Source organism: Molothrus aeneus, chromosome 3, assembly GCF_037042795.1.
Source record: "Molothrus aeneus isolate 106 chromosome 3, BPBGC_Maene_1.0, whole genome shotgun sequence".
Taxonomy (NCBI): Eukaryota; Metazoa; Chordata; class Aves; order Passeriformes; family Icteridae; genus Molothrus; species Molothrus aeneus.
The window spans coordinates 109,575,633-109,596,148 of record NC_089648.1 but is presented as its reverse complement, the minus strand read 5'-3'; the positions used below and the strand labels follow the sequence as shown (position 1 = coordinate 109,596,148).

Here is a 20,516-nt window from a genome sequence, read left to right as displayed (position 1 = left end):
GCGCGTTGAGCGCCGCGGGGCGCGCGGTTGCCGTGGCAACGGGGAGGGCTCTGAGGGGCCGAACCGCCCCCTCCCCCCCCGCGCTGTGAGGGGAGTCCGACCCCGCGGCGTGGAAAAAAAGACGTGGAAAGTCTTAATCCTGTTTTATTTGGGATTTTCCCCTAGTGAAAAATGCGCATTTTATGACTGGCTTTTCACAAATATTAAAATGAATATTATATGTGTTATGTCAGAAAGTTATGCTGTATTAATTCTCTTAAGTAGTGTGTTAAATATGGTTTTAGGTTATAACAACATGTTAAAATAGAAACTATGCTATGTAGGATACTTTTTTAAAGAAAGGACTCACTGAGACAGCAGCCACAGGACACCTAAATCTTTCTGAGAAAAAGAATTTATTGCCCTCTTATCAGAAGAAACGAACTTCTTCCTGCCTCGAAGGCACTGTTAGGATTCAGAGGAAGAAGTTGACGATGACCAGACAGAATCCTGTATTTTAATGAAATTTATGCATCATGTATGAGTTGTATGAATATGCAACAGGCTGTTGTTTTTAAGGGTTAATCCTTTGTTAATGTGTGTCCTTGTTCGGGATCGTGCTGCCCAGAAAAAGTTACCCGGACGTCCGTAACTCTGTCTTTATTGTCTCATATTGTCCTAATTCAAATTGTCCAAATTATTATTACTCTAATTGTATTACTATTTATATAACCATGTTATTACTATTAAATTTTTAAAATTTAAAAAAAAAGTGATTGGCGTTTTTACACCCCTCCCAGCCCCTCAGAGCCCCCTCATATCTCCCTCGTGGCCCCTCATAACTCCCTTACATTAAAACATCTTGGCCTCCCAAATGGGTGGTGGCATCTGGACTGCTGCTTTTCGGGGAGTTTTCCTTGCCCTGTGCAGTGCCCAGAGTGAGGAGCAGCTCTGAAGGGACAAATCCATACCTGGAGTGATTGAAATATTTTAACAGAAGTGATTGTGCTGGTTTATGATGTATGTATACATGTATAAAAATGTATATAGTTGTGAAATAGTGTATTTTTCACATGTAGCACAGATATAATTCCTCTCTTTCAAACACGGTTTTTATCTCTGGAGGAAGGGGCAAAAAGAAGCATCAAGGATACCATCAAGGAAAAGGTGGATCTGCAAAAGTCACTCCCAAATGCAAGAGAGAAAACAGCTAAATCTATCACCATGGAAAACAGAAGTTATTTGTTGCCTATAGATATCGTGGATTCCCCAAAAGATGTGGATTCCTCATCCCTGGAAGTGTCCAGGGCCAGGTTGGACAGGATTTGGGAGAAACCTGGTCTAGTGGAAGGTGTCCCTGCCCATGGCAAGAGGGTTGGAATGAGATGATCCTGAATGTCCCTTCCAACCCAAACCTTCTAGGATTCCATGAAAAAGAAGATTTTTGTGCATCTTTGCTTTGTTCTCTTTATCACCACTACACCAGGCAAGCCAGGCTGTGATTCAAGGGCAGGCGGCAGATCCGAGGGTTTTGTAAGCACAAGTTAAGCAGGGAGAATTGCAGCCAGACCGTCTGTCTGAGCACGGTGTGGGAGAGAGAAAAAAGCCAGACGGTGGGAGATAAAGAATGAGGCTGATGAGCTTACAAAGGAAAATAATGAACTGAAGGCCAAGCAGGGCTAGAAGAGCTGAATCTGGAAGACAGCAAAGTTGCTGGTGTGATGGCTGACTTAGACTTAGGAGCAGGACCCTGATCAAGCCCTTGCTCTGATTTTTCAAGCTGCAATATCCAGGCAGCATTTAACAGGGAATGGGGCCTGTCTCAGAGAAGGAAAGCCAGCTCTGTGTGCCAAGGATCATCCACAAGGACAGTAACTGCAAATTTGTGACAAGGCTGTGTGGCACAGCCTGTAAAGATGGCAGGCTAGGCATGTTCAGCCTGGAGAAAAGAATGCTCTGGGAAGTCCTTTCCAGTGCCTAAAGGGGCTCTGAGAGAGCCAAAAAGGGATTATTTACAAGGGTATGCAGTGACAGGACAAGGGGCTGTGGTTTTAAACTGCCAGAGGGCAGGGTTAGATGGGATATTGGGAAGGAATTCATCCCTGTGAGGGTGGGGAGGTTGCCCAGAAAAGCTGTGGCTGCACTGTCCCTCCAAGTGTCCAAGGCCAGGTTGAGCAACCTGGTTTAATGGAAGGTGTCCCTGCTCACGGGTTTGGAATGAGATGATCTTCAATGTCCCTTCCAACCCAAACTATTCTGGGATTCCACAGGAGGAAGTAGAAGAAAAGCTGTAGCAGAATGTGGCGTTTAGTAATAGTGACTGTAAAGCAGGAGAAAGGAGAAACGAGGAATTAAAGTGAAGATATAGATTAAGCTTCATCCTTGAAAACTTCTGTACAGACAAGTCTGACTTGCCAAGGTTAGGATGAGCTTTTTAGCTTCCCACATCCCTGCTATCTACTCATGAAAGGCAAAAGGAATTCTTTATCGGGCTCTGCTTTCGTGGCAGTGGAGGACACAGACGGAGATATCTCGCCCTCTGGTGGGTGAAAACACAACCTGCAGAAGTCTTCGTCTGCATGGTGTATTAAGAAATAATAATTAAAATTACTGGTTATTGGAAGGAAAAATAAATGATATTCTAGAGGTTTTAAGTTCTGAAATTCAGGGAAAAATTGATGAATTATGTATGTGATCACACACAACCCTCCCAAATAAGGTTGATGAGTTGAGGATCTGGGGCAATATGACAGAAAGGGATCAGAAAATCAACGAAACACCATGATGGAGAAATCCCTAAAACTGGGATCCCTAAATCCGGGAAGTCAGTGTGCTGGGGTGTGTCTCTGGAGTGTGTGTAGAGAACACCAGCAGTGTGGGGACTGACAAGGCAGAGATCTGGGTGCATCTGCAGGGCCATGATCTTGTTGGGATCAGGAAGATGTGGTAGGATGGCTCCCACGACCTGAGTGTTGCAATGGAGGGATACAGACAAGCCAAAAAGGTGAGGAGAGGGAGCTGCCCTGTAGTGAGAGAGCAGCTGGAGTGCCTGGAATTCCGAGTGGATGATGAGCCAACAGCTTACAGGGGAAGGGTTCAAGGGATAACCAGTTTTGGTGATATTGTACTGACCCTGCTCCTCATGGGGGACTTCAGCCACCCTGATACCTGCTGGAAGGACAAGAAAAGAGGGATGGAGCATCTCCCCTAAGAGGAAAGGCCAAGAGAATTGGGATTGTTCATCCTGGAGAAGAGAAGGCTTCGGGGTAACCTAATTGCAGTCTTCCAGTACCTGAAGGGAGCCTACAGGAAAGATGGAGAGGGACTATTTAGAAAACATGTAATGACAGGACAAAGGGAAATGGCTTCAAAGTGAAGCCAGAGAGTAGATTTAGATCGGGTATTAGGAAGAAATTATTTAGTGTGGGGTTGGTGAGGCCTTGGCACTGGTTGTCCAGAGAAGCTGTGGATGCCCTATCCATGGAAACATTCAAGGTCAAGTTGGATGGAGCCCTGAGAAACGTGGTCTCGTAGAAGGTGTCTCTGGCCATGGCAAGGGGTTGGAATGAGATGATCTTTAAGGGCTCTTCCAACCCAAACCCTTCTACGATTCTGTGATTTTCAGTCCAGGAGATTTCTGGAATGCAGTGGTGGTAACTCCCTCCTCCAAGTGATGGAGGAGCTGACAAGGAGAGGTGCTTTGCTGGACGTCAGACTCATGGTTTACTGGAAATGTGGGGGTCAAAAGCAGAGCTGGCTGGAGGAGCTCAGTATCCTGAAGGAAGGGAGGAAGGCAAACATCAAACACTAGCCTTCAGATTTTGGCCTCTTCAAAGGCCTCTATCCGCTTGGTAGAGTCCCCTGGGATAAAGAGGCCTGGGAGGAGTCATCTCCAAGCTCAAGAACAATCCATTCTAATGAGCAGGAAGCTGGGAAAAAATGCCAGCAGGCCTGCATGGATAAACAAGGAGCTCCTGGTAAAACTCAAACACAGAAGCAGCAGAGAGAAGGTGAAAGCAAGGACGTGGATAGAAAGGAATACAGAGATTATCTGAGTGTGTGGAGATGAGGAAAGGCAAAGTCCAACTGGAATCTGTTTGGGAAAACCAAAGACAACCAGAAGGGTTTCTACAGGGTGACAAAAGGGAGAGTAGGGAAAATGTGGTGGGCCCATTGCTCAGTAAGATGTGGGAGCTGGTTACAGAGAACATGGAAAAGCCCTCTTCACCTCAGTCTTTACCAATGGGATAAGCCTTCAGGAATCCCTGGTTCCTGAGAGCAGGGAGAAGGGCTGGAGCAGGGAACATGTACCTGGTGGAAGAGGATCATGTCAGGCAATATTTAAAGGATTTTAAAGGTGTATATAAATCCCTGAAGGGAAGGTGCAAAGTGGACAGGATGAGGCTCTGTACCAGGCCCCAGGGCCAGGACCAGAGGGCACAGGCACACACTGGAACACAGGAGGTTCCTCTGAACATCAGGAAACACTTTTTTACTGTGAGGGTGGCTGAGCACTGGCACAGGTTGTCCTGAGAGGTGATGGAGTTGCCATCCTTGGATATATTCAATATCCATCTGGACATGGACCTGGGCAACCAGCTCTGAGTGGCCCTGCTTGAGCTGAGGGTTGGATCAAGTGGCCCCCAGAGATCTTTTCCAAACTCAACCCTTATGTGATTGTGGATGATGAACTAAAATTTCTCTAATCAGAGTCAGGGCAGTTCTGCACTTCCCTTGTGAAAAGGGAATGAAATCCAAAAGGTAACAAGAAACCTTGGAAGTGCTTTGAGATGCACATATAAAACCACACCTTATTGTTCATTATTGTAATTATTATCTCTCTAATATATCCTCTCTGTAATTATTATCCCCATTTTTTTCTAATGACTCATAACCTTCTGTAGCTGTGCAGTTGTGCATTTGGGAATTTCACACCACACCAATTGTTTTGCTTTCACAGATTTTTTTTTCCCATTAAAGTTTTTAAATAAAGATCAGTACAGTACAAAGCTTAAAATATTGTCAATGTTTTCAACAATACAAAGTCAGCAGGTGGGAGTTGGGAAGGGGATGGTTAATAAGGAACACTCATATCCTTCCCTGTTTCCCAAAGGAAAAAAATACAAACTCTTTTGTACTTCTGTTTAGTAATGAACAGTGCTTAAAAATAATCTTGTCAGTAAAAGATGTAAATTGCAAGGCACATGAGGAACCTGTCCTTGCCTTGTTACACAAATTAGGCATAAATACAAATTGAAGGCACCTGTCTCCATCCTCCCCTCCTGCTCTGTACACGGAGCAAATCCTGTCAGTGGGAATTTGTTGTTAACAGCAACCATGGAGCATGGAGCAGACAGCGAAGAGGCTGCCCTTGATCCTCAGGTTCCTTCAGGATTAATCCCCAAAAGAAACAGCACAAGGCACATTGGGATGAATTCTAAGGAGCTGTCCTGGTTTGCAAGATCTGAAGGAACTTGCTCAGGACCAGAGATTCCTGAGGGAGAGGACTGTGACCTCAGGGATCCCTGAGGGATCTCGGGTGGTCAGCTCTTCACCAAGCCTGGCCACTGGTACGTTCTTCCCAGGCATGCCTCCTTAGGAACACCAGGGTGGTGGAGACCTGCTCCAAGCAGTGAGCCCAAGGAGAAGCTCCTGGCGGGGCTCAGACAAGCTGAGCATTTATCAAAGAGGCACTTTGGATTTTTCCAGATCCAGCCCTGGTGTCCTCTGGATCACTGGCAAAGCTTCCACAGCCACTTCCCAGCTGAGACTGCAGCTGAGACTGCAGGTGGAGTCTGCCCAGGAAGGCAGCTAGGTGCGTAAGGCACAAGGATGAAGGAAAGAAAGAAGCTGGCTGGAGGAAGAGGAGGATGGAGACAGGGATGAAGGAAGCTCCAGTGTTGGTGAGCCCCTTGTGACACAAGGGCGCATCCTCACAGCAGCACAGATCTGTATTGTAGATCCCAGCTCACTCCACCCATCATCGTAACCAGGAGTCAGCTCCAGGTGGGAGTGCAGGGCCACACGGAGATGGGCTCGGCTTCACCTGAGGGGAAACGTGGGAGTGTGCAAAACCACCTCCACTGTCACACCACTGCTCCACTGCCCACTTCTGCTCAGCCAGGGAGGAGAAGATATGATCAGAAGTACCAGATATGATCAGAAGTACCTTGGAAGAGCCATGTGGGGCTCCTCTCCCTGTCCCTGAATGAGACAGAATTACCGTACTCACCCTCCTTCAACAAGGGCAGGGCACGTCATCTGTTTTCAAACCCTCAGAGAAGGGGACACCTGGGTGATCCCTTCCTTTGGTACCAATGTAACTCCAGGTAGCATCAGAGCAGGTTTGCTATTACCAGCCATGCCCAATTCTTCTTAATTTTATCTCAGAAATGAGCTCTGGACCAGCCCGATTTACCTTTGTTTCTGCACAGGAACCCACTGATACCATCCAGTCAGTTCCACACCCAGTGCCTTGTGCTGCCTTACCCACCACAAAACCAAGGCAAATTAGGCTGCAAGAAAAAGCTGCTTGCACTGGAAGCCTTTTCTCAAACTGGGAGGAGACCCACAAACAAAGCCAGAGGCCATGGAGGGAGCAGTCCATCAGTGCAGCTGAGTGAGTTGAGCAGCCAGCTGCCATGCAAGGAAGAACTGCTGCTGGCCTCCAATCCAGCCCTTCCCTGCCAGCAGCTGCATTGTCCAAGTGAGTTGGCTCAGATTTAAAACCAGCCGAAAATTACTGACATTTTTTCAGTAGGATTGGTTTCCCAAAGGTCCCTCTCCTGGCACTGGCTCACTCTGTGGTGAGATGAACTTCTGTGCATGGGAAGAGGTTGAACGAGGTGCAAGTGGGACCACCCCTGCTTGGCATCTCCCCTGAGGCAGATTTTCTTCTAGGTCAGCATGGCTGTACCATCTGTACCATCAAAAACACCCTATGAAATCAAGTAATTAATTTCTAAGCTCAGACCAGGACTGATGAGAAAGGGTGGAGTTGATGACCTCGTGAAGGCTTTCCTATGACTTCCTCTCCTATACTCCTATACCAAACTTACTTCCCTCTCCCTTTGTATTTAATTTTCTATAGGGCCATGAGTCCCAAATTTACCTACTAAACACAGGACCAGCAAAGTGCCAATCTACAGGTCTGTTTTCCACCACCTATTAACAAATCTGTTGTCCAGCCCACCTTGCTCCTCCAGCAGGACAGCACTGTTTCCTTCAGGTTAATCTTAACCCAGCTAGGAGGCTCTGCAGATTTAAAATCCCAAGGCAAAGCCCTTCTGGATAACAAGTCCCATGCACATGCATGGAACATGAAAACACACACACACCTCAAGAGCTGAAACACAGATGAAGTGCAGAAATCAGTGCTTGTCCTCACCAACCATATCCCCAACCCTACACTCTGCCTGCTCAGAACCAGCAATCACAATTCATTTGCCTGCCCTTGGGCTCAATGAGACAAATCCGTGGCTGGGATAGATCCCATGGATTCCTTGGTTTTAGCAAGGATTTAATCCTCCTTGGTGGCTCCAGGTTTGATATTCCCCCAAGCCCAGCACAGAATAGATTCTTCTAGTGGGGGACATGGTAATCCAGCCTTTGTTACCTTGGACAGGAGTGACCCATGGACATTAAGTGACCCTGACCACTATCTTTGCTACTCCCCACAGGAATCACCAAGTCCCAAGGCCAAGCCTTCCCCAGGTTGTGCAGGACTCTAATGTCATTACTCTCCTTTACTTTTGCTGTTCCACCTTCATCTAATACTGATAAAAACCTGCCAGAGTCACAGCCCCACTTATCATAAAACAGCAACCCTGAAGCTCCAAGGTCAGCTTTCCCACAATGCTCATCAAGGACACAAAGCACCATTAAGAAGGGAATAAGACTCCTTCACCTTCACACCCTTTTGGCCATGACCACAGTAGTGTTGTTGGAGGACCAGAGCCTTTCCTGTATCAAACAGATCCCATCCAAGTCCACATTTCATGGACATTGCTAGAGGTTGGTCAGACTCCCTGGACAGATGACACAGACCCAGTTTGTCCCAGAGGACCCCAGGTCAAGCCAGGATCTCCAAAGATGTTTTCCCAAAGCCACCTAAGTGACCTGGCATTGACACCCTTGACAAGGGGAGCTCAGAGAGAGCCTGGCTGGAACAGGAAAAGGATTCTAGCAGCCACAGTGCCACATGTGCCCTCACACCCGAACCCTAGAAACACAAACTTCCTGAAACCTTCCTACTGCCTTTGACAGGAACAGTTCTCACACAGATATGGCTGAACCCAGAGAGGTCATCACATCCAGCTGAGCTCCTCATGGTGTTGTGAGCCCTGGCACACCCTTCTGCAGTCCCACAGCCTCCAGGCTGCCCTCCCTGACCTTCAGCAAGGTCTCACCCACAGCTCTACCAGAATGAACAAGGAACCTCTGCCTATTTCAGCATCCTTGGTTCAGTGACTTGTTCTGGCTTAAAACACTCCATGTCCCCCCCTGGATGGCAAAAGGCAATCCCTGCTGTGAAAATGCATCCAGCATGAAGTGTCCAGCCCTTCATCTGAATCCAGGGTCCTGGTTAGTCACGGCGTGTTAGGCAAGTAAGACAGTCATGTCTCTAGTATGTTATGCCCTTTTTCTTGATTTTCTCTGGTGATGTCATGCCTGTCACGTCCGTGACTCTCAGGAGTCCTTTTTAGCCAGGCTGTCCTTGATCCTGCATCGCAGGATGTAAGCTGTGATGGCACTGCAGGCCACCAAGCCAAAGAAAGAGATGCAGGAGAGATAAACGGTCAAAGGCCCATGTCTCTTCAGGAAAATCTCCTGCCTGTTCTTGTAATCCAAAAGAATGGCCTCCAGCTGTGACAGGGTGCAGATGGCCAGGAAGGTGTGGAAGATCTGGTGGGCGTGGCCAACAATATCACAGGAGCCAGGGAAGTATTTCTCAGGGACAGGGCAGGAAAAGAAATAAGCACTGATAAGAAAAAACAGTATCTGGTATGTGTGGTACCAAGCAGCATCCTCCTCACAGCCCCCCAGGTGACACACAACCACCCGGTGAGCCACGGGACTGATATCCAGGATGAAAGCCAGCCCTGCTGGGATCACCTGGCACATCTTCCTCATGATGGGGTAAGGCCGTCGGTACCGGTATTTGGCGTAGCAGCAGCCAGCACAGGACAACCAGCCGCAGAAAGCTGCTGCTGGCAGGAAGAAAAGCCAGAACTTGTCATACCAGGCTTGGTCAGAGCTGTAGTAGAAATGAGCCAAGGCACTGCCATACTGGTAGATGCTGACTCCAACATAGTCCACGAAGTAGAAGGTGTAGTGGTACAGCTCCGACTTGGACTGCAGCAGGTGGGCCAAGAGGCTGCAGGTCAGGTAGGTGACAGAAGAGAGGACGAAGATGAGCAATGGCAAGGACCACGCATCCACAAGCAACTGCTCGGCCTCCACAAACGTCTTGAACCTCAGCAGCACGGCCAGCGCCGCCAGGAGATGAGTCCACACGTTGACCACCTCGTTGTGCTTCTGGAAGAGGCTGAGGAAGTAGTAGCGCCAGTCCTGGCCGGTGGGGCGGTACCCGCTGTGGATGTAGGGCTCGCGGAAGAGCTGCGGCACCTCGCACTCCTTCACCGTGCAGGGCATCTTGGGGAGGCCGTCCTCCAGCAGCCGGGGCAGCCGGCTGAGGTGCTGCCCGCTCAGGGACAGCGTGCTGAGCCGCTCCAGGATGGCTGTCATCCTTCAGCCCCGCACCAGGGAACGCCTCTTCCTGCCCTGAGGGGATGGGAGAAAGAGGAAATGTTAATGGTGGTGCACCGGGGAGAAGAGCATGCTGCCATTACCGGCGGGATTAACAATGGCACCATGGAGACACTGCCCTTAGAGCACCCACAAGTGCCTAAAGGGGCCCCAGGAATGCTGGAGAGGGACTTGGGACAAGGGCCTGGAAGGACAGGACAAGGGGCAATGCCTGCCCACTGCCAGAGGGTGGGGATAGATGGGATATTGGGAAGGAATATTTCCCTCTGAGGGTGGTGAAGCCCTGGCACAGGGTGCCCAGAGAAGCTGTGGCTGCCCCTGAATCTCTGGAAGTGTCCAAGGCCAGGGTGGACGGGGCTTGGATCAACTTGGGATAGTGGAAATTGTCCTTGCCCATGACAGAGTGTTGGGTCAAGATGGTCTTTCAGGTCCCTTCTATCCCAAACCATTCCATGATTTTATGAATACTGTCAAATTTAGGGGTACCAGATCTCCTGGGAAGTTAGAGAAGGGTCTGAGGCAGCATGAGATTCCCAGGGATATCTGTTCCCTGACCTAAATTCAGCACAGAGGGGGATGGCAGAGCTTTGTCCCTGCAGGTCAGCCTGCATCAGATGGGCACAGCAATGTCACAAGCCTGCCCTTCCTCCCCACTTCCTCAGGCACTCAGCTTGGAGCGTGTTCAGGAGCCACAAGCTGCCAACAAGGGGCTGCAGGAAGCAGATAGTTGGCAAGAAAGCATCTGATGATTTATGAAGGTGATTTTTCACCCCTTACCGCAGAACAAAATGCTCAGGGACAAAACTGGGATGTAAATTACTCATCTAAGGGATAAAGACCCTGTCTGCACATGAGTTAAGAGGGTCCCAAACAAATCATGGAGGTTGCAAAGAAACTCAACCTTCCCTGTCACAGAGCTTGCCCATGGATTACTGTAGTGAGTATGGCAGAGGGAGAAGTGGAGAAATCCACAGTACCAAACCTGCAGCCCTCATCCCTCCACAAGTAAGAAGCATCAGGACTGAGAGGGACTGAAGAAATGAGAGGCTTCACATCCAAGCTGGCTGCAGTTTGGGTACAGCATCAGAGCCTTGGGAGCATCCATGGAGCCAATGCTGAGGGACTGCCAGAGAAGTCCCTGGATGCTCAGAGCAGCCAAACCCTGTGCTGGGCACTCCTCTGCTGCTCTGCTCCTTGGTAACCTCTAGACTTGCTAAGCTCTGGCTGGCAAGATTCAGATTCAGGGCACAGCAGGATCCTGATGTGTGGAGAACAACTCTTGGCATTAAATAAATTCCCAGTACCCCCTGTTTCCCAATAACCTAGATAGCTCTCTTCCCTGCTGCTGTTTGTGTCATACAAAATAGAGGAGAATTCATCACAAATGCCCATGTTAAACTGAAATTGGTGCTGATGGGGCCCCACCAGACTGTGCAGGGCTGTGGTTAATCCTGTGAAATCAATGCACAAAGGTTTTCAGGAGCAGAATCTGTCTCCTAAGCTTATATGCACACAACTGGAGCTGCAGGGGATGGAGGTAGCAAAAAAAAAAAAAAAAAAAAAAAAAAAAAAAAAAAAAAAAAGAAAGAAAAAACCCCACAAGTAAGTATTTTGCCTGAGTGTGGAAAACAGCCAATTTTTCTCCTGCTGCAATTTTTCTCCTACCAGCTGTGTCCAGAGGTGAGACACCAGTAGTTTGTGTGGGTACCTGGTCTAGTGAAGGTGTCCCTGCCCATAGCAGGGGGCTGGAACTAGAGGAGCTTTAAGATCCCTTTCAACCCAAACCAGTCCATGATTCCATGATGCAGGCTAGGCTGTGATACAGAGGACAGGACAGTGTTAAACACCATGAGAGAGTTTCTGAAAGCAAGGAGGTGGGACCTGGCAGTCCCAGGGTGAGACAGCACAAAGAGCAAAGTCAGAGCAGACTCTCAAGCAGGCAGCAAGTCTCACTTCCTGTAGAAACCCAAAGCATCTGATAAGAAACAAAATATTTTCACGTTGCTTCTGTATTCTAGCAGAGGGGAGCTGTCATAATTAGGTTTCATTTTCCAGAAAATTCTTTCTGCCCTACACTGCCTTGGCTTTCTCCCTTAGCATCTCTCAGGGCTGGAGGTTTTTTCCTCTGTTTGTCACAGGGGACTTTGTCTGCTGTGTTTGATGGAGCTGCCTTAGCCACAGAAGACAAAGTGGTCCCTGGAAATGCTGTTTTAGTTTCACAAATGTATAATGATGAAGGGAGCACACTTGCTGGGCAGTTAATGTTCTTAATGTTAAGATTTTGTTTCTCTAAGGGTCTGCAGGGTCCTGATCTATGATTGGACATGCAGTTAATTTAGCAGGTTGTGCATTCCCGTGGAGTTACATGCCAAAATCTAGGCAGGCAAGGCAAGTTTTGACTTTGGGGCAGTCCTGTGAGGGCAAGGTGTGAACTGGAGGCAACACTCACTCTGCCCTGTTCCAATGCACAGCCAGTCTGTTCTGGCTTCTTGTAGCTAGTGGAGTTCATTCATAAATCATGGAATTGTGGAGTGCTTCAGGATGGAAGTGATGTTAAAGATCACCTCATTCCAACCTCCTGCCATGGACAGGGACACCTTCCCCTATCCCAGGTTGCTCCAAGCCCCATTCAAACTTGGACACATCCAGGGATGGAGCAACCACAACTTCTCTGGGCAACCTGTGCCAGGGCCTCACCACCCTCACGGGGAAGAATTTTTTCCTGCCCATAGCAGAAGAGTTGGAACAAAATGATCTTTCCAACCCAGACCATCCTGGGATTCTATGATTCAATGATCATGATGGTGAGGCAGAAGAAGAAAGGACAATGCTGAAGTTCCTTACATCTTGGAGAGAACAGAGTAATGCCAGAGTGAATCCCAGCAGAAGAGGAACTGAAAACCAGCTCCAAGAGGGCACAGCTGCAAGCATAGGGCAAGAGGGCACAGACCTGCAGAGATGCTCATCTCCTGTGGAGAAACCTGCTGAAAACTGCACGTAAAGTACAAAGGCAACACATGGGAGGGTGGCAGCTGAGCCTGGGAATAGGAATGGATGGGGATGCAGTCCATGGCCTGCCTGCTTTGCATGCTGACAAGGGTGTGAGAGAGACAGGCAGCTTCTGTCCCAGGCACAGCCTGGCTCTGGCTTGCACCGCTCGTACTCGTGCCAGGATTTTGCCAAGGTCTCTCATCCCCAGAGCTCAGTGCATGCAGCGAGCATCGCCTCAGAGAGCCTGGGCACTGCACATCTCCCTGACAGCACAGATTATTCCAGGCAGGCTTTCAGAGCTGGAAAATGCCATTTTTAAACAGGCTGCGAGGGACAGAGATTTTCAAAATAATAGTCCGAAATCACAAGAAACACATCTGATACTGGACTGAGCAATGCTAAATCGGGAACCTGGTACCCTGCTTATTTCAAACCTTGTGATATGAGTGAGTGAGAACGAGTTGGCAGCTTCCAGCGATCATGTGATGGGACAAAGTGACGAGCAATTAACGTTAGAAAAGAGAGAGAAAGAGAAAAAAAAAACAACAAAAAACACCAACCCAGAAACCCAAGGTCAGCACTGGCTGTTTCACTTTCACAGAGCCCCTATTCTTTTCCCTTCACGGGGGCGTAGGAGCAGCTGAAAGCCACATTCATCGGCGGGGTGTCTCGTTGAGATTCTGTCCTCACTCCCATCTCCGGGGGATTCAGTTATTTTGGCTGCTCCCAATTAACAGCAACCAAGTATCGTTTGTTCAGGGAGGGAGCTGCAAGGCGAGAAGGAGGGCGTGGATGATGGCCAGGCTGGATCATGACATCCACAATAAAAACTCCCGGCACAGGAGGAGAACGATCCTGTTCCAATTTTTCTCTCCCTTTTGAAGAGGGTAATTGGAAACCCGAGCTTTTTCCCAGCTCTTTTGCTTTTTGGTCACAGTCTGATGGAAGGGTTTGAATGAGAAAATTTCCTACAGAGTACGGTCGATTTTCCCACCAGTCTGGCCCCCGAGTTCACTGTCTGGGATTGAGGCTGGACCAATGTGATAGATTTACTTGCAGGCTGGTATTCAGGCATCAGAGGTTTACACAGGCTTCCAAAAAGGCAGTAATTCCTGGTAAACAAAGCAGGGAGGACCGGGGGTACTCTGCTTTGGGGAAGTCTTTAATAAATGCGTGGCATTTAAAACAGAGAAAGAAAAAAAGAAATAGTGGTTGTGGACAGCATGAAAATAACAGACTGGTTTGGAGAGCTGCAGGTGATTAATGCCTGAATTCCTCTCTTCTGGCAGTTGAGCAAAAGTCCTAGGGGGGACTCCAGGTCATTTTGAAGCTTTTGGGGTTTTATTGTGAGCCATTCCTACATGGGGTTGACTTTGGTGTCACAGCTCCCAGTGCACCAGGATGGCAGGGAGCAGCTCAGCTCTGGGAGAGGCTGCACCAGGGCTGCACCCAGCTCAGATGCACTAGATAAACCCAATCCCAAACCCTGTTGTCTGAAGGCTGGTCCTCCCTGAGCATAGTTTAATTAAAGAGAGAGAAAACTTTGAGGGAGAAAGAGGGAGAAAACTAAAGAGGGAGAAAACTTTGAAAGACCATCCTGGGAGCACAGTGCCAGCTCCTCCATCCTATTTTTGCCCCATGTTTTGGAAAGGCCCCTCCAGAGCTGAGAAAATAAGAGACCATGGACTGGCTCAAGAAGCAGTTCCTGTGCAGTCTTGGTATTACCTGCTTCCTTCTGCCACCCATTTAGGGACCAACATTGCTCCAGACTGCAGCAGGAACACCCAGAGCTCAGACACCTTCTGTGGGGAGTTACTGAGATTTACATGGGATTTACAACCAGCACAGGCTCCCCAAAGGAGCTGTGGCTGCCCCTGGATCTCTGGAAGTGTCCAAGGCCAGGATGGACAGGGCTTGGAGCAAACTGGGATAGGGGAAGGTGTCCCTGCCATGGCAGGGGGGTTCAACTGGGTAAGCTTTAATGTCCCCCCCAACCCAAACTACTCTGTGATTCCATGATTTGATGGTTTGTGCCAGGGACCAGCCCTGCCAGGACAGGCAGCAGGGTGTGAAGAACTTATTGACTCTCCAGCATCAAAGAAGTGGAAATCCCCACAACCAGAGAGGGGCCAGGTGTTTGGGGCTTTTCTAAACTGGGCTTACACTTTCCCATCAAGGAAATGGGGATATCAGTCCTCATCTGCCTGATGGAAATGAGATCTCATGCTCATAATGCACTGGGCAGTGCTGGGACTACTTAACAGTGAATTGCACAGAAGATTTTATTTCCCTCAAGGCACTTAGGTACCCTGTTAGATCTACATCAGCCCAGTTACTCCTCCAACAGGGACCTGCACAGGCTGGGATGCTCTGGAAAGTAAAAGGTGGTGCCATGTGATTTACTGAAAGGCACAACTTAAAACAACCTGACCTCTTCAGGAAAAAAAAAAGGTCAAAATAACCTTGTGGAAAATTTAAAATAAAAGAAGATGGTTCAAATTCTCCCCTTCTCCACACACACACACACACACACACACAGAGTGCAGCCCAAGCAGGGTTTGTCCAAGCTTGTATCCCTCAGGAAACGAACGTCCCGTGATGCTGGGAGACGAGCCATGAAAGCCAGTGGGAGGTGGCAGGATCCCCCACGGAAGCCACGGCAGTGTCAGCTCCCCTGCAATTCCTGGCCTGGCAGCAAGCTGGGCCAGCAGCCAGCTCAGCCCTGCTGGGCAGCAAGTGCCTCTTGACATGGGCTCAGCGTTGCCTGAGCTTTGGGATGGGGCCAGGGGATGACAGCAGTGGAGCCAGCACAGGGAACGCTGTGCTCGGAGGGCACAGAGCAAAAACAAAGCTGCTTGCAAATGCATCCCAACAAGGGGGGCACCCCTGAGGCCCTGTGGTGTTTGGGGGACCAAAGCAGGGGAATGGAACCCCAAAATTAGGAAACCAAAGGTTGGATGTGGCTGGTGGCTTTATTGTGAGAATCCAAGCATCACGTGCAAGGAGGGGGTTGATTTTCACAACATCAGGTTCTCAGAGATCAGCTGGGCTGGCTTGACAATTCCTGTGCTGCTGCACCCCTCAAATGGGGGGCCACACACAAACTGTCAGCCAGGAACAACTCCTGCACTGTGCTATCTCCCAAACCATGTTAGGGAATGGCACAGTTCTGGTTTGCTGAGATAGCACAGCTGCAGTTTCCTCATGCCTAACCCAGCTTAGAGCTCGGTGATGCTGCTGCTAACACAGCCAATAATTCCTGGAAAAAAATTTAAAAATTCTCCTGGCTGAGGATTCCCTCCTCTGGCAAATCCACTCCCTCTGTATCAAAATTTGCTCAAGAGCAAGGTAATATTCTGCAGCTTTTCTTCCTGATCTCACTAATCCTTTGCTGTTTGTGCTTTCCTGATCCCTTCACCACTTTCTTTTCCCACACACAAACAACACACAGCATCTGATGCTTTGGGGCTGGATTTCAGGTGGCTGTGAAATCCCTGGATGAGTACACCAGGAATCAAACCAGACTGGGACACAGTCCCAAACTGTAACCATCAGGTTGCTGAACTGTCAGCACACCCCTGGGCATGGTTTTGGTCCTGCCACCCCCACCAGTCCCTGCCAGCTGTATTCAACCATCTGATGGACTGGGACTGACCCTTTCCAGAAACTGGAATTGTGTCAGCAAAGTGCCTGGGGGTTTTCCCCCTGCACTGACTGAAAAAGGAGCCTGGATTTGTCACAGTGACATCCCACTCTCACCTCCTAAACTTCCTTTAGCACTAATCTTCCTTCAGTGCAGAACTGGGAACTCCTGCTAGCACAGGGAAACCTCAACAAACCAGCCAATCCCTCCCTGCTCAGATCCATCTGCTGATGGGACAACCCTGGAACCATCTGCGGGCAGAGCAACCAAACCAAACTGCCCATGTGCTGTTTGTGGGTTCAAATCATCCCCAAAAAACCTCTGGGCTGAAGCTGCTCAGCTTTGCTGTCATCCACAAAAGCCTCTTGCACAAAAACCATCATTTTTTTTTTTTAGGCTGTGGATTTTAGAGCTTTGGTCACTAGAAAAAAATGTATATAAATCATGCAGAGCCCTGCGGCTGCTGCGGGCAGAGGAGGCACTGCCAGGGAGAGACTGCAGCCCTGAGCCAACCCCATGGACCTGGGAGCTCTCCTCTCCCCTGAACTAAAAGTCATTGTCCCCATCCTGGACCTCGTCCCATTTAACCCCATGGCCTCTCCCAGCCAGGTTCTAGGTTTGCAGTGACAGAAGTGATGCTACAAAGCTCCAAGGAAGAGGCAGATGGCAGATTCCCTCCCCAAAAGGCATGCAGGCTGTGCTGCATTCACTTGCTTAGAACCCTACCCAATCCCAAGGATTTGGTGGGGCATGGAGGGTGGGAAGGAGATGGGAGCAAGCTTCCCCTTACTACCTGGAAGTGTCCAAGGTGAGCTTAGACAGGGTTTGGAGCAATCTGGTTTAGTGGAAGGTGTCCCAGTCCATGGCAGGGATTTGGAACTGGACCATCTTTAACGTCCCTTCCAACCCAAACCATTCCATGATGCTATGAAGGATGAAGCTTATAAGGTATGGCATGTGTACAGCTGCAGCCTCCAGCAGCCTCCCTGGGTATTTATTCATCTGAAATTTACTAATGATTAATTGTTTATGCACTTAAAGGGCCACTGGTCTGACCCCATGAGCAAGGGTTACCCCATAAACTGGCAGATAAAAAATTAAGCTGGTGCCTGACTCAAGATGTGCAAGTAGCTGCAAGCTCATGCACGTGACCTGGTGGTGGCACCTCCCTTGTGGCCATCCCTCCCTTGTGGCCATCCCTCCTTGCCATCCCTCCCTGCATCCACAGGGACACAGCCCTCAGCTCGGCCACAGGCTGCGGCTGCAGCTTCAGCATAAACAAATAAAAGCAATTAATGTCCAGGAAACAGAAAATCCTGCAGGGTGCAGGGCTGTTAACCCACACCTTCCCCAGCTGCGTGGGAGGGAATGTGCAACTGTGTGGTTTGGCCTGAGGAGCCCTGGAGTGGCTTTCTAAGAACTGTTTGCAGCACATATCACCACAGCACCCCAAGGCAGGAGCACAGTCTGCTGCTAGAATTCAGAATTCATGGCTGCCTGTCCCCTGGCAGAGGGCAAAACCAGACTTCAGACCTGCTGGATTCATCCTTTTTCAAGACCTTTCTGTAACTTTGCTCTTTTTCAATGACTGTTGCCAGGGAAGCATTACACTCCTCATCCTCATCTGCAGCAAACCATCCCAGAATCCCAAACTATTTTGGGTTGGAAAGAACCTTAAAGCTCATCTCATTCCAAACCCCCTGCCATGGGCAGGGCACCTTTCACTAGACTAGGTTGCTCCAAGCCTCATCCCACCCAAAAATCCTCCAACTAGCGATATTTAAATAATTTCCCAGCTCTGAAGCCACAATCCCACAACAAGTGCACCTCTCCATCCCAGTAAAAACCTGTGTGCCCCTGTGTGTCACCCTGGCACAGCTAATAGGATGCTCCAAACCCAACCCTGCTCATGCCAGGGAGGAATTGGTTTGGCACCAAAACAAACAACCGTTAAATGTTTACCTGAACTTATATATCTATATATTTGTGTTCAAGAAAACCAGAACACTTTAAGACTGTCCACAATATTTCCCTCCACTTCCTGAAAAAAAAAACAAAACAAAAACAAAAACAAACAAAAAACCAACCAACCAAAAAAAAAAAAAAAAAAAACCAAAGAAAAAAAAGAAAAAAAAAGTGAGATGCTTGTGGTGTTTTCAGCCAGGAAAACAGGGGGGAGGGACATGACCCCGAAGTGTCCTGGAGAAGATCAGCAGGGAACAATCCTTCGGTGACCCTTTGGAGACGCGCCCCAGCTCTCTCGTGTCTGCGCAAGGAGCAGGCGGCAGCTCCAAGGCAAACACCGGGAGCTGGTTCTTCTCCCAGCTCACGGCTGAACTATGCATCTCCTTCCCGTGGCCTCCGCAGCTCCCCGGGTGTCAAAGTCGTTAAAGGAAAATCCGCCCACAGCCATTTCAAACAAACACGCAGGAAAACCGCTGCCCACCTCTCTTCTTCAGGAAGCCCTTGAGATAGCGGTAACGGGGGAATTTAAGGCAAAATCCGCGTCTCCCTGCTCATCCCTGCCCTCCTTAAGCTCTTCTCCAGCACCCACCTGACCGCTGGACCAACCCCGGGTGGATGAACCACAATTGTGCGTGGCACGGAGGGAAAGATCCCGCATCCCCCCGCATCCCAGGGGTGTCTGCAAGCACCAGGCACCGCACACCGACCAACCCCGCACCCATCCCGCATCCCGCTTCTTTCCGCAGGGAACGATGCTCCCGGAGCGGCGGGGATGCAGGAGCGCGCCGGGAACTCCCCGGGGACCCTCGGGTGTCCCGGCGGGAGAGGAGGGGACCGCAGGGAGGGGATCGCCCGCAGTGTCCGCTCTCAGTGCCCGCTCTCCCTCTCCCGCTCTCCATGTCCACGCTCACCGCCCGCACTCAGTGGCCGCACTCACCCCCTGCACTCAGTGTCGGCTCTCCCGTCCCGCACTCACCGCTCTCAGTGCCCGCTCTCGGTGTCCCCTCGGTGTCCGCTCTCCCCTCCCCTGTCCCGCTGCCGCTGCCGAGTCCCGGCGCCGCCGCCTCCGGGAGCCCCCGCGGCCGCCCCGCGCATGCGCGCCCCGCCCCGCCCCGCCCCGGGGTGGCCCCGCGATCCGGGCCCAGCCCGACCCGGCCCAGCCCGGCCGGGCAAAGCGGGGCTCGACCCCTCGGCACCACCCAGATCGCGTCACCCCAGCGGTGAGTGCTGAGGAGAGCCCAGTGACACATCCGTGAGAGGGGTGTAAAGTCGCAGACTCACAGAGTCGTTCCTCCGAGGTCATGGAGTCCAACCTGTGGCCGGTCCCCAGCGCAGAGCACTGAGTGCCCCCCTCCTGCTGTTCCTTGGCACCTCCAGGGATGGAGATTCCAGCACCTCCTGGGCAGCCCCTGACCACCCCTTCCACGAAGAAGTTCTGCCTCATGTTCTACCTGAACCTCCTCTGGCCACAGCTTGAGGTTCTGTCCCTTGTCCTGTCCCTGTTCCTTGGAAGCAGAGCCCACCCTCCCCTGGCTGTCCCCTCCTGTCAGGGAGTTGTGCAGAGCCACAAGGTCCCTCCTGAGCCTCCTGTTCTCCAGGCTGAGCCCTCCAGGTCCCTCAGCTGCTCCTCATAGGATTTACAAGTCACTGCAAGGTGGTTGGGGATGGGAAGGGACCTTTGGAGGTCACCTGGTTCAGCCCCAGAGATCACTCTCAAAGATGAAGATTCTACATTTAAAGTAAAAATCACAGGACATGGGGCTATGGGCACCCACTGAAGCACAGGAGATTCCTCTGAACATCAGGAAACGCTTTTTTACTGAGAGGCCAAGAACTGGCACAGGTTGCCCAGCAAGAGGTACCTCCATCCTTTGAGATATTTAAATCCATCTGGACAAGGACCTGGGCAACCTGCTCTGTGTGGCCCTAAATGAGCGAGGGGGCTGGACCAGATGACTTCCATGGAGTGGGGGGGAATCCCCTGATTTCAATGCTGTGGACATGCAAGTGTGGAGGAGCAGATGATTTTCTACAAGATTTCCAGGCTAAAAGCAGTATGGCCTCAAGCTAGCTGCCAGCACCAAAATCTTTGGGCTCCAAAAAACAGGTATTTGCACCCAAATGGCCTTTCAGGAGCAGCTCAGGGCTCCTGAGCTGTGCCTGGGAAATG

The 20,516-nt window shown here is 50.1% G+C and overlaps 1 protein-coding gene across 2 annotated transcripts; it reads right to left on the bottom strand.

The window, feature by feature from the left end:
• Positions 1-128: 128 nt before the first annotated feature.
• PAQR8 (progestin and adipoQ receptor family member 8) lies at positions 129-19,425 on the bottom strand. 2 transcript variants are annotated; one of them, XM_066547602.1, is made up of 2 exons: positions 19,323-19,425; positions 129-9,762 (listed from the first exon to the last, which is right to left on the bottom strand). In XM_066547602.1, the coding sequence occupies exon 2, from the start codon at positions 9,724-9,726 to the stop codon at positions 8,668-8,670; it is 1,059 nt and encodes a 352-aa protein (XP_066403699.1). In that variant the 5' UTR covers positions 9,727-9,762; positions 19,323-19,425; the 3' UTR covers positions 129-8,667. The 2 variants fall into 2 exon arrangements, with proteins under 2 accessions (XP_066403699.1, XP_066403700.1); XM_066547603.1 differs by lacking the exon at positions 19,323-19,425 and adding an exon at positions 19,284-19,322.
• Positions 19,426-20,516: the final 1,091 nt, after the last annotated feature.